Source organism: Peromyscus leucopus, chromosome 3, assembly GCF_004664715.2.
Source record: "Peromyscus leucopus breed LL Stock chromosome 3, UCI_PerLeu_2.1, whole genome shotgun sequence".
Lineage (NCBI taxonomy): Eukaryota > Metazoa > Chordata > Mammalia > Rodentia > Cricetidae > Peromyscus > Peromyscus leucopus.
Window position 1 is genome coordinate 49898184 of NC_051065.1, and position 13874 is coordinate 49912057.

General features: G+C 48.2%; 1 protein-coding gene across 1 annotated transcript in view; it reads left to right on the plus strand.

Annotated features, from left to right (window-relative positions):
- The window catches only part of Kiaa1549 (KIAA1549 ortholog), a gene marked incomplete at its 5' end in the record, with an annotated part of 128265 nt that overhangs the window by 85390 nt on the left and 29001 nt on the right, over positions 1–13874 (plus strand). The window contains 2 exons of the mRNA XM_037204298.1: positions 9907–10103; positions 12842–12957. Coding sequence (XP_037060193.1) covers positions 9907–10103; positions 12842–12957 — 313 coding nt within the window. The remainder of the gene's footprint in view (positions 1–9906; positions 10104–12841; positions 12958–13874) is intronic.

Sequence of the window (13874 nt, forward strand, 5' to 3'; positions counted from 1 at the left end):
TTGTCTGCTGAGAAGGACTCTGAGAGCTGCTCTTGAAACAGACGGCCTATGTCAGCCGCTGTTCCTCATTTGTTATTCCTTAGACCAGGACAAAGAATCGCAGTCGAAGATTCTCTAGATTTTTTTAAATGCACCTTTCTACATTTCCCATGCCCCTGCTGAACTCCCAATGTTTTTTTTTTTTTTTGTTTCCTCTCCCTGTTTGTTTGTTTTTAAGTTGGTTTACCCACACCTAATTTGATAGCAATTGTTTTTAGCTCCCCGCTTTTCTTTCTTTTCAAGATTTATTTATTTTATATATATATATATAAAATCACACACAGTATTCTGTCTGTATGCCAGAAGAGGGCACCAGATCTCATTATGGATGGTTATGGTCCACCATGTTGTTGCTGGGAATTGAACTCAGGACCTCTGGTAGAGCAGTCAGTGTTCTTAACCACTGAGCCATCTCTCCAGCCCCCCACTTTTCATTTGTCTCTCCAAGCATTCAGTTTTGTAGAAATAGGGATTCTTTTTTAATGTGAGTATTTTGGGACTTTCTGTGATTTTTTTTTTTTTTTTTTTTTTTTTTTTGTCATGAGCTTTCATAGCAAAGAAAATGACTTGGGGTCATCATCCAGCAGCTCACCTGGTGTGAACAAAAACTTTGCCTGCATTCCAGAGAAAGCCTCTAGCTGTAGCCATTGACCAGCATGCATTGCAGCAGCCTGTGCAGTCCGGCTGCTGCTTTGGTTAGCACATCCCTACCATGTAAATCTTGGAAGGCTTGCTCTGTTCTGAAAGTGATAAGATCAAGCAAATGGCAAAAGAGCAAGAAATCAGAGATTGCCATGGTAACCTTCTGATTTTATTCAGATGGTCTCAGGGGAAAAAAAGATGTATTAGTCAGGCACAGTGGTGCCTGCCTGCAGTCCCAGCACTGGGGAGATGAAGTCAGGGATATCACAATTCAGGGCCAGCTGGGACTATACAGTTTCCAGAAACAAAACCAAACGGGCTGGGGATGGCTCAGTGATGAAAGCATTTGCCGTGAAAGCATAAGGACCTGTTTAGATCCTCCACGCCTACATAAACTCGGGGAGAGTGTGGTGCTGCCTGTAATTCCAGAACACCTGAGGAGGAGACCAGCTCTCTGGGACAAGGTGGCTACCTAGACTTGATGGATCTGCGAGCTCTGGGCTCAGGAAGAGACCCAGCCTGAGAGTGATCAGGGAGACAGCCAACATCAATTCACACACATGTGAACATGCATCCACCACATACCACACACACATAACCCATGGAAAAACAAAAGCAAAACAAAAACCATAAATATTACAAACCTCAGCCTCCTAAATGAAAAAGTAAGTTTCATTTTTAAGTTTATTATATACCTAAAATAGTAAAGAAAGAGTATTTTGTTTTCTTATGAATTAATCTAATAAAAAATCTTAATTATATCGCAAGCTTATTGCTGTCAGTATGCTAGCAGCATTTTATACATGAATATTCTCTTTCCCACCCATCCGCACTTATTTACATAGCCTGCTAGTGTCTGTGGTTGTTATTGTTACAGTAACAAATGACATGGAAAAGGTGCCTGCCATGGTGCTCAGTGAGTCGCAGCATGAAATCAGATCAACAATGGGGAGGAAAATGTTTTGTTCTGGTGAAGGAGTGTTGTTACAGGGAGACTGAACCCGTAGAGAGGGCTGTATGTTTGGGTCTTTTCTGTTCTTTGTTTCTGCCATACACACTCCTTGATAGAAGCCTTGTCCACTATAAACTATAGGCGGTCAGCATCCTTAAGCTCAAAAACAGGGTATCCCCCAAGCTTTCCCATCTCAATTCTACTTCTGTGACATTTCCATGCGGCAGATGTTGCTATAAATCAAATGGATCGTTCCAAATAGAACTTCCAGCCTGGGGAGTTTTTTCTTCGGGGGCTGCAAGGGTCTCTATGTACACACTTACAGCCTTGTTGCCTCAAAGATCTGCGTGGTAGGACCCCAAGGGAATGACTGTCTGCTCACACTGTCAGAGGCAAGACTGTCTTCTTTTGCTGACATTGCCGCTCTCTGTGCAGGCTTGCCATGGGTCTGCAGTAGGAAGACCGTGACCCGGTCCCCTTGGTTTAAAACAAACCTCTCCACTCTCTTCTGAGCCTGCACAGCTGGGGGGAAGGGTCTGTTGCCTATCCCTGAGGTAACGAGTCCTCGTGACTGTAGGACATTTCCCTGCTCCTGTGGCTTTCTCTCCCCATCCTGCTCAGCCCACCCCTGATGCTGTCCTGTGTTACTCTGTGAAATCCTCCTGCAGATCTCAGAGTTGCAAACATCTGGAAACAATAAATCTACTGACCTGCGTTCCCCACCCCCTTCGCCCTGTAACGAAGAGACTGCTTCAGATTGTCTGAGGGTCCATGATTTCTGAAATATGATAAGGGGGAGAGACCAATGTGTCTGAGGTTTCCAGGCAGGCCTTTCCCATTTCCAGTAATAAAGGGGAGGCTCCATGGATCTTTCCTCTATTTGTATTTGCTTTCATCTCTGCCCAAAGCCATCATTTGTTATTATTACCTACAAAACTACGGTGTGGATCCTTCTCACCATAATTGGTTGGATGCTTGTGGGCCCAACGGCATTGTGTTTCTTCTGATGGGAACGGCCCTTACCAATTATTAGCACAGAACTGTGGCCCCTGGGTCGTTCACACCCTCCGTTGCTACTAAAGTTGGCACTGTGGGCAGCCAGGAGGAGCTGCCCACACCATGAACATCCATTGTCTGGACTCCTGAGTGTTCAGGTCAGACTCAATTACAAGCACAAACAGCAGGCACTCTCTCTGTCTTGTTGGATAATAGTTATGGAGAAGACCCAGTCTCCCCCAAATTGACCTGGAGCAATACAAGCATGGCAAATGTGGGCAATGGCAGCTTGGAGGGAGGGCATTCTCCTGCCTTCTGAGAGGTGATGCTGGGCTGGAGCTGAGGTGTAAGAGCATGTCGACCTCTGTTTCAGTCACTGTTCTCTTGCTGTGTGGCGACACTCTGACCAAGACAACTCTTACAAAAGAAAGCATTTCATTGGGGCCTTGCTTACAGTTTCAGAGGCTTAGTCCGTTATCATCATGGTGAGGAGAACGTAGCACCCAGGCCGACATGGTACTAGAGAAGTACCTGAGAGTTCTACATCTGGATTTCCAGGCAGTGGAGAGAGAGAGAGAGAGACTGATTGGGCCTGGCATGGTCTTTTGAAACCTCGGAGCCCACCGCCACTGACACCCTCCTCCACCAAGGCCACACCTCTTAATCCTTGTCATCCTTTCAGAGTCCCTTTCTGGTGACTAAGCATTCAAATGTATGAACTGATGGGGGCCATTCTTAGCCACTACTACCTCGGAAAGGGTGTAAGGGCTTAAGGAGAGCTGGAGCAAGCCTGTAAGGAAGGGCACAGCCAAAACTCATGTGACAGGGGACCCATCTCAAGAGCCTTGCAGAAGTCTGTGGGATTGGAGCTGGTACCACAGGCAGCCATTGCAGGGTATCCGACAAGGGGAACAGTCTGGACAGCTGTTGTTTGCAGTGGTCACTTGGGAAGGCAGTGCGGATAGTTCCTTGAAGAGAAGTACTCCTCCGGGTACTCCTCCGTAGCTCCAGGCTCAGAATCTTCTGGATGGTTAGCACCCTGACAGTCTCAGTTCACCCAGTCCAAGGCTGCCCTTGGTTCAGTGTGGCCTGTGGGAACCAGCACGTTAGAGTGTTCTCCACAGCTCCGGGACCACAGGGCCCCGGGTGGCTGAGCTGAAGGCCAACAGATGGCTGTAACTCTGCCTTGTCTCCACTTTTTAAATGGAAATACCATGGTGGCTGTGGGGATTTTTCATCAACTGTTATCAGTCACATAATAAATTCATACAATGGCACTCTCCACACCATCTCAGGGTGTTCTGTTCAGACACTTTTGGGGGTTTGCTGTATGGTTTCTGTTGTCATCTTTCCCTGGGGGTCAGATGGACCCTAGCACTGGGGGCTTTGCCACGTCGTGTTCCATCTGGGTCTTGTTATATTTACGGCCCACATGTTTTAAAATTCATCCTGCGTCTCTCTTGTTACTTGGCCGACCTGCTTTGCCTAGACCCCCCCTGATTTGTCGGCAATGTGTTCCCATGGGACCCAGACAGCGTGGCTTGTCTCCCGGATGATATATTGAAAGAAAAAAGAACAAAAGAACCATCTTTCTTCAGAAATAACTGGCCGTAATTTGAATACCGAACACCCGAATTCATCACGGTTTTTTCCTTAGGAAAAACCGATTAAAGCCCATTTGCCCACGGAAGGTTGAGGATACAGTGCCAGCCTGGCTCTAGCCTAGGTTTTATTTTTAAGGAATGGAAAAACGAGTTCCTAATGGTTCAGAAAGCAGGGTTTGAACTAAAAGCGGCGGGTTTCCTGGGTGGGGGAGGGGTGGCGTTTCATGTAATTTTTTCCTTCTGTGTGTAGGTGGCTTTTGTGCTGTGTTTAAGTGCAGATGAGTGCCCTGTTTTTACGGTGGTGGCTTCCCACTTGTGAGGTGGGCTCTAGTGAGGATGTCTAAGGATGTGAGTTGGGCTTGGTAGCGGGGCACCCCGACTTGTGTCTTACGTTGATTCTTGGTTCATCAAGCTGGTAAGCTTGGTGCATCACCTGATTTTCTTGTAGCCCAGGTCTTAGGTATTTATGGGGCGTCTAGTGTGTGTCACATTGCTACTCCCGAAGTATTTTATCTAAACTTCCATCGGAAGCTGTAGCTGATGTCCTCAAGGCTCCACTGTTTCTATTTACTGCTTGGCATTTCGTCAACCATTAGCGGTGAGAACGCCATCGATCTCATTTGCATAGCCTTGGCATTGGCAGAGCATTTTCACATCTGTCGCCATGTCTGGGTCCGACCTGAGCCCTGCCTTCTCTCAGGGGAGGTGGTTGCTGCTTGGCTATGGCCTATGTGGATGGCGTTGCAGAGGCCAATGCTGTTTGTGTTCTGACGTCAGTTCTTTCAGAGGCCTTTGCTTAGCGAGACAGTCTGTCGCTCCTTCAGCAAACCCTGTAATGGGTAAACGCGGTCGGTACCCAGTTCTTTGAGGCACGTGCTTTCCTCCTGGGATATATACAACAGGGAGCTCAGCACTGTTAGCTGAAGACCTCACGGGTCAGATGACCGTTGTTTCTGACTTTCTCACTCAGGTACTTCGTTTAGGAAGCTAAAAGACTATGTAGTTTGGAGTAAAACACATGTATAAGATTGCAAATTGCTCATTTGGGGATTTTCCTCATTAGCTGGAAGTAATTGGTGTCAGATTGTCAGTTTTCTAGCCATCTTAAAAAGATTTGATAGATAGATACTTGAGAATTACATGGATGAGTAGATTTGTAATTTCAAATAAGTACATATTTCCTTAAGTTAGAATAGTGTATCTAAGTCTGATAGATATAGGAACCCATCCTAAGAATACAGATTTTGTTGTTGTTGTTTTAGGTTCAGGGGTTGCCTAATTTTTCCTCTACCCATATATACAATAGATGCTTTGCCTTTAAGAGCTCAGCTGAAGCTGGGCGATGGTGGCGCACACCTTTAATCCCAGCACTCGGGAGGCAGAGACAGGTAGATCTCTGTGAGTTCGAGGCCAGCCTGGTCTACAGAGTTGAGTTTCAGGACAGCCAGGACTACACAGAGAAACTCTGTCTTGAAAAACAAGCAAAGAGCTCAGCCAAGTCATTGTGGTAACTTAAAACAAATGAGGAAAAAATATTGAGCTAGCAAGTGTGGGACTTATGAAGGGCGTATTGCTGATGGCTGTTAAGTATGTTATTTTAAAAAAGATGTTTATTTTATGTATGAGTGTGTGCGCGCGCGCCTTAGTGCATGTATGTGTACCACATGCATGGAGGAGTCCTTGGAGGCCAGAAGAGAGGGTTAGAGCCCCTGGGGTTGGTGTTACAAACAGTTGTGAGTTCCCTTGTGGATGCTGGGAATCGAACCCAAGTTGTCTTCAAGAGCAGCTAGTGCTCTTAACCTCTGAGCCCTCTCTTCAGCCCCTTAACACATTATTTATGCTTAAGTTAAAGTATGTTACTCTGCAGCTAGTCTAATAAGTACAGAGGGACACCAGATGAATGAGCAGAGGATGCTCCTGGGGAGACTCACTGAGCAGGGGCCAAGGGACTGGAACACAGCCTTGGTATCCAGGGACTGAAAGAAGCTAATGAGATTTTCCTGCAGGACTGAATAAAGATGCTGTCTTGGTTCTTTTATTTCCTTCTTTGATTTTATGTTGGAATTTTGATCTTTTTAGAAGTGAATATGAAAATTTTTACTCCTTTGTCATTTGATGCAAAAATAAAGACCCAGGCTCTAGGATTGGGGAGATGGTTCAGCGGTCAAGAGTCCTGGCTGCTCTTGTTGAGGACCCAGGTTTGGTTCCTAGCACCCACTCTGTGCCTCAAAATCACCTGTAACTACTTCCAGGGGATCCAACACCCTGTTCTGGAGTCACAGATACCAGACATACACATAGATACATGTATATACATTCATACACATAAATTAAAAAAAAAAAAAAAGACCCAAACTCAGCCCAGCAGAGTGGTGTACATTTTTAATACAAGCATGTAGAGGATAAGGCAAGAAAATTAAAGTTCGGGGCCAGCCTGGGCTATATAGCAAGACCTTGATTCAAGTCATAACAACCAAAAGACAAGCTGAGACCTTGTGAACTTGGTGCTTATAAGCTCTTGGATTGTAGAGAAGAGTGACCTTTCGGCCAGAGTGTGCTTCATGTGTCCAGGGCTGCCGTGTAGATCTTGATCTGGACACACCAGCAACAGAGCCTGCACCTTCAGGAGGTCCCATGGCCGCCATCTTTGCTCTGTTCTCACTGATTCCTGGCAGGAGGGAGGCATCCAGAGGCGGTAGAGATGGTGTTAAGTAGACACAACCCTGCTCCTGCTGTTTCCTCTGCAAAATGTGAGTTCACAGCATCCCAGTGTGGAATTCTCCATTAAAGAAATGCCTGGGGAGCTGGCTGCCTGCTCTTGCAGAGGACCAGAGCTTGGTTCCCACCGCCATGTGCCCGCTGCACGGGCGTGAGAGTCTGAGTTTGGTCCCCAGCATTCTTCTCAAAAACCAGGCGCATTGGTCGTGTGCACTTGCAGTCCCAGCACTGGGGAGATGGGTCCAGGCAATCTCTAGGGATCGCTGGCCAGGCAGCCTAGCTGAATCTGAGATCCCTGTGTACCATGGGAGACCCTGTCTTAAGGTGGGGTGCTGGAGAGATGGCCTAATGGTTAAGAACACTTGTCGCTCTTGTAGAGAACTCAGGTTCGGTTCCCTGTACCCACATGGTAGCTCACAACCGTATGTAATTTCAGTTCTAAGGGATCTGATGTTCTCTTCTGCCTTCCATGGGCGCCAGGCGTGTGTGTGTGTGTGTGTGTGTGTATATATATATATATTATATATATATATATATATATATATAGAGAGAGAGAGAGAGAGAGAGAGAGAGAGAGAGAGTGTGTCTGATTTCTGGCCTCCACACATATGCACCCACAAATGCTCACACACTCACATGCATGCATCACACATGCATGCACACAGGAGATGCCTTTAAGCTAGGGAAAGAGGAAGCCATCTCCAGGCTTCTTGTGCTTTGTTGAAAGGGGTCTGCTAAGCACTGAGTCGCTGTTATTTGAGGTTTCTGTTCTCTCTATGGAGTACTCCAGGAAGCTGTGTTCATGAGAGCAGGGCTTCTCTTCTGTAAGGGCCACAGGACTGTTAGAGGGGTGTGGGAGAGGAGAGTCTCTGCTTCTAGGAAACATTCGTCCATCCCCAAGGAGTCCAAGTGACCAGTGGAGGAAAGGCAGCTTGGCTTTGTCATTTCCCATGTGGTGTTCCCGAGTCCAGGGGTGCATGGAACAGCGGCCTGCCCTGGTAAAGGAAGCTCGTTTAATTAGAGAACGTGGCTGCCAGCTGGTCTGCCTTTTGTTTCCAAGCAACTCTTTGTAAACTATCCTTACGGTACCATTTGTCTCCCTCTGCTGGCAAGAGTCAGTATTGCAGACTGCCTCCCCCTTGACCCATCTGGATGTTTGGGATTAAGAGACTTTAGGTCACAAACCTGAGCGTCACTTTTGAGGCATAAAGTGATGCATTATGACAGCAGCTTTTGCTCCTGTGCATAGGTGTGTTGCGTGAAAGTGCTCCTTAGATATGAGAATACTCCTTATTCTCCATGGTAGAGTCCAGCGGCATTCCTAATGAGCAGACCCCTCCGGACAGCTTCGTGTGTGTGTGTGTGTGTGTGTGTGTGTGTGTGTGTGTGTGTGTGTGTGTGTGTGTGTGTGTGTGTAAGTGCTTCGCTTGCTTGCATGTATGTATGTATGTATGTATGTATACCACATGTGTTTCTGGTGCCCACAGAAGTCAAAAGAGGGCATTGGATCCCTAGAATTAACTGGAATTAACAGACAGTTGTAAGCCATCATGGGGGTGCTGGGAACCAAACCCAAGCAGGACCTCTAGAAGAGCAGCCAGTGCTCTTAACCACTGAGCCATCTCTCCAGCCCCTTAGGGCTGCTTTCTAAATTCAGGCTGGATTTAAGGAAACTGTTAAGGCAGTTTGTAATGTCCTTAAAATGATGTCACCAGACATGGTCCTCTGCATTTCGGTATCATGAATGTCCTTGTCTCTCACCATAGGCTCAGAAGCTGGAGGCTAGAGAAGGTGAGCTCCCAGGGTCTGATTGTGGGTGTGGTGTGGCGTGCACTGGTACCCCCAGAGAGAACACTGTGTCTACCAGTTCATGTTATTTCTGAAGACTTCTCTGCTGCGGACCACTCCTTTCTAGAAATTCTTGATTCCTTTGGTTTCTGATGCACTGAGCTTTCAGAGTGGTCTGTTTGTCTGAAGACTCCTGTTTCCTTCTGTGCTGCCTTTTCTTTTCCCCAGCCCCAACCTGTCAGATGTTCTCCTAACAGAGACTCTGCGTTCATGCCCACATGTCACCGGACGGATGGCTGTCACACTGAACATGTCCTAAGCTGATGTCGGCTGTCTCCAGCCCCCTGGAGCTGCTCTCCTCTGAGGCTTCTTCTGTCTTTCACACTCATCATGTTGAAAGGGAAACCTGTGTTTTACCTCCTGGAAACTTTGCTCTTCAGGACACACCCTTTATGTCACCTCCATGTTGGGGATGCCCTGCCTCAGGCTTTGGGGCCACTCACTACCTGTTCTCCTCTGGTTTCTCTTGTCTGCCTGGCTTCTCCCTTCCACTGACTTCCAGAGCTGTCTTTTCTTTCCGTTTTCTTTGCTGGGATCTGGACAGGTTGTCCTGATTTCGTGTACATGGCATCACTGGGTCCCTGTGCTTGGTCTCCTTAGATTCTTTAGAAATAGAGGCTGTCTGAGCACCCAGAGGACGACCTTAAAAGCTGCCGTTTGGAATGATACATGTGGAGCCTGGCCTCTGTCTGTGCCCCACTGCATCCTGCTGCTTTAGTGCAGCTAATATGATCTCTTCTAGGCCTCGGAAAGTCTCTGTTCATCTCACAGTTTGATCTACAGCAAGCTCTTTGAAGCTTTTACAGTTTCCAAGGCCTGGAGGAAGCGCCCCTTTCCCTATAAAGAGTGTCTCACTTCACAGATCTGGGACAATGGAGCAGGCGATCTGTTGGAATGGGTTTTGTCTTGTGGTCTTGCTATTTAATCCTTGTATTCTTGTTTAATCTTTCATAAGCATCTGTGGCGAATTCCGAGTGTAAACAGAACCTGGCACCTGATCTGTTGCAGCGATGTTTGTTGAATTGGGTTGGTGGCTTTGCTGGCCGTCTCGGGTCAGAGGTCATGCTCTTCTGACCTCACGTTAACCACCTTGTTCCTGTGTTTTAGCTGCAGATCCCCAGTGTGAAAGGCTTTGATTTTGCTAAGCAGCACCTGGGTCAGCACAATAAAGATGACATACTGATTATCCATGAGCCTGCACCACTGCCTGGACCTGTGAAGGACCACGCCACACCCTCTGAAAATGGAGATGTGCCCAGCCCCAAGTCAAAGATCCCTTCCAAGAACATCCGCCACAGGGGAAGGTTAGTATTGGGCTTTCTAGATTCTTCTCTGCTGCAGAGCATGTCTCAGTTTGCAGATCTGATTCTGGTATCAGAAGTGCCTGTGATGAGTATTGCCTTGAGCCTGCAGCCTGGGAGACTATTGGCTTGTCCAGTTACACACATAAAGAGTTCTCTGCCCCTTCCACTGGGCTACCAGATGAGGCTGTGTGACTTCTTCCCCTAGAATGCTTATTTGTGTTGGGTTGCCCCAGATTTGATCCGCCAGCTAGAACTGTGTATGTTCTGAGGTGAATGACCTAGGCTTTGTGAAGATAATACAAGAAAGAATTTATGAGGAGTAAGTGGCAGGGGCCCGTGAGATGCCTTAGCAGGTAAAGGTGCTTGCTGCCAAGTATGATGACCTGTATTTGATCCCTGGACCACATAGGGGAAGGAGAGAACAGAGTCCTACAAGTTGTCCTCTGACCTCCACATGGGTGGTGTGGTACCCATTGCCCCCCTCCCAAAATAGATAGATGTAAAAAAAATAAAATGAATGTGAAAGAACCTGTCGAAAAATAAAATTAAAAGTATGTTCAAGTACGCAGTCCACCTCACGCACTCAGTCAGTAGGGTGCCCGTGCTTGCTCTGCTGGTGGCCGGCTGTCACCTCTTGCTTGGTCCGCAGTGACCGTCATCGATTCCTCCTGATGGCTCTGTTTTTCCCAAGCTGCCCATGCCCATCACAGGCTCTCACCCACCCCCTCCTTGCCCATTCCCAGTCCACTTCCAATCCCTCGTGCCAAAACAAAGCTTGTGGAGAATTGTGTATTGGTTTTCCAAACTGCCAGGGAGGCCCTCGCTGCCCTCCGCCTGTGAGAAGAGCTGGAACGACCCTGAAGAAGACAGCCAGGTCAGGGTTTGTGAGTGACTTTAGTTCATAGCTTAGGCCCTGAGGCCGCCCACTGTCAGCCTCTCCTTGAGATTCAGAATCCTGATTTCTGATTGGCTGCTGGTAGTGAAAAAAAAACCATGTCCATATCAACATTCAACATCCAAACCCATGGCATCACTTCTGCCTTGGGGATCTGGCCTAGTTGAAGAATTTAACGGATGTTGGAGCCTGGTCCTTAGGAAAGAAAATGAACTATGCAGAGAGACGCTCTTGGCTTAATTATTTCCCACGCCTAGACTGCAGCATATCAGCAGAGACGATGTAATGTGTTAGTAAAAGTTTTCAGAGAATGGCTTTCTCCCCAGGAGCCTCACGATAAACAACAGCTGGCGCCTTCATCACAACGGTCTGCTTTTCAGTCCCACCTCCGTGGATTCAACCAACTTCGGGTCACAGAGCTTAGGGGAAAGAGTGTTGATGGTGGATGTACAGAGTCGTTCTTGTTATTATTCTCACAGCGGTTTGCGGCAGCTGTGTGCGGTGCTGTGTGAGGGACTCTGAGCAATGTCGGGATGCTTACAAGAGCGTGGTGTAATTACAGGCAGACACTGAGTCATTTCCTATAAGGGACTTGAGAGCACCCAGAGCCCACAGATACTGAGGGAGGGCTGTGGAGAGAGTCCCTCAGGGCACCAGAATGTATTAGCAATCCATGTTGCTGTTGAAGCTAGGGAGTCTGTGGAGACGAGTGCTCACTGGTTAAGGCCGTGCCCTAGCCTGGAGTGAGTGTTCCCTAGCCTGGTGTGTTCCCTAGCCTGGAGTGTTCCCTAGCCTGGAGTGAGTGTTCCCTAGCCTGGAGTGAGTGTTCCCTAGCCTGGAGTGAGTGTTCCCTAGCCTGGAGTGAGTGTTCCCTAGCCTGGAGTGTTCCCTAGCCTGGAGTGTTCCCTAGCCTGGAGTGTTCCCTAGCCTGGAGTGTTCCCTAGCCTGGAGTGTTCCCTAGCCTGGAGTGTTCCCTAGCCTGGAGTGAGTGTTCCCTAGCCTGGTGTGTTCCCTAGCCTGGTGTGTTCCCTAGCCTGGAGTGTTCCCTAGCCTGGAGTGTTCCCTAGCCTGGTATGTCCTGGTGCTGTGTTACCCTCGATGTTCATTGGTGGGATCAGATCTCATTAGGGGTCATTGTTTCAAAGGTTTGGAGTTATTTGGGGGGACCCCAGAACTTCTCTAGCCTCTTCGGGTTCTTGGGTTCAGTTGATGCTAAACCAGGCCAGAAGCCCAGGTGGTTCTTTTTAAATCTCTCTCCCCGCCCCCCCCCCTCCGTGTGTCTGTATGTGTGTACATGTGGAGGTCCAGGGACAGTAATTGGGAGTCAGCTCTCTTCTGCCGTGTAGGTCTCAGAGTTGAGATCAAATTCAGGCCTTCAGACTTTTGGCAAGCACCTTTACCTGCTGAGCCATTTCGCAGGCCGTTATTTTTAAGAGTAAGTTGTTCTGTTTGGTTTTTTGTGATACTAAGGATTGAACCCAGGACTTTTCAGATACTGACTGGTGCTCAGACGCTCCCTACATCTTCAGCTCTGGAGCCCAGGTTCTCTTCCAGCCAGCTTGTGTTAGACCCAGACTGTCTGTCAGGAAGACCAAGCGCCGGGGCTCAGCCTCGGGCCCCAGCGGCTGTGGGGACTGCCTCCTCCAGCACTTAGTTTTCTAGCCTTGGTTGAAATGCACCCTGCTTGGCCGGTTCGTTAGCCATGCCAGTCTGTCCTCAGGACACGGTGACTGTGGATGTGGACTGTTTTCTGTGGAAGCCGGCTCCCAGTGAACGCGACGTTTTAAAGCCTTCCTGGCCTCTCTCTCTCCTCTGATGTTTACGTTCTGCTTCCTGTCTGCAGAGTTTCTCCCTCAGATGCAGACTCTACCGTCAGCGAGGAGTCCAGCGAGAGGGACGCCGGGGAGAAGCCGCCGGCCACTGCGCAGGAGAGCAAGGCCCACAGAGCTCCGCAGAGTGGTCTGTCACGGTCCTTCCTTCCAATGTTAACAGTTGTCGTGGTCAGAGTCCCACAGGGCAGGGCATTACCCTACTGCAGATACGAAACTTAAAAAAGCCGGGCGGTGGTGGCGCACGCCTTTAATCCCAGCAGTCGGGAGGCCGAGGCAGGCGGATCTCTGTGAGTTCAAGGCCAGCCTGGGCTACAGAGTGAGATCTAGGAAAGGCGCAAAGCCACAGAGAAACCCTGTCTAGAAAAACCAAAAAAAAAAAAAAAGAAAGAAAGAAAGAAAAGAAAAAAGTGGGGGAGGGCTGGAGAGATGGCTCAGTGGTTAAGAGCACTGGCTGCTTTTCTAGAGGTCCTGAGTTCGATTCCCAGCAAGCACATGGTGGCTCACAACCATCTGTAATGAGATCTGGTGCCCTCTTCTGGTGTGGAGGCAGAACACTGTATACACAATAAATAAATAAACCTTTAAAAAAAAATCTACATTTGGGCCATGGTGGCCTGAATCACTGCACTCAGGAGGCAGAGGCAGGCAGATCTCTGAGTTCGAGGCCAGCGTGACCTACAGAATGAGCTCTAGGACAGTCAGGGCTACACAGAGAGAATCTGTCTCGAAAAACGAAGAGCAAACAATCTACAAAAATGGAATATATATCGCTCTTGTTGAGCTTCTCAGCCTTGTCACTTTTGAACCCTGTGTTGGGGTCTGCTTCAAGGGAAGGCCCTGGGAGAGACGAGGGGTTCGCTGAGCTGTGTCTCAAAGCTAGCAGTTCATTCTAATGTAGTGTGGGAACAGATTTCCTGCCCGAGGACAAGGAGATTTAATGGAAGCGGTCGTCCTGAAACTGCCTTTAGGACAGTGCCTTTTTTAGGGACCACTTGATGTCACAGCCGTCACCGCTGGGAAGATGTTTATCTGTGACAGTTTCAT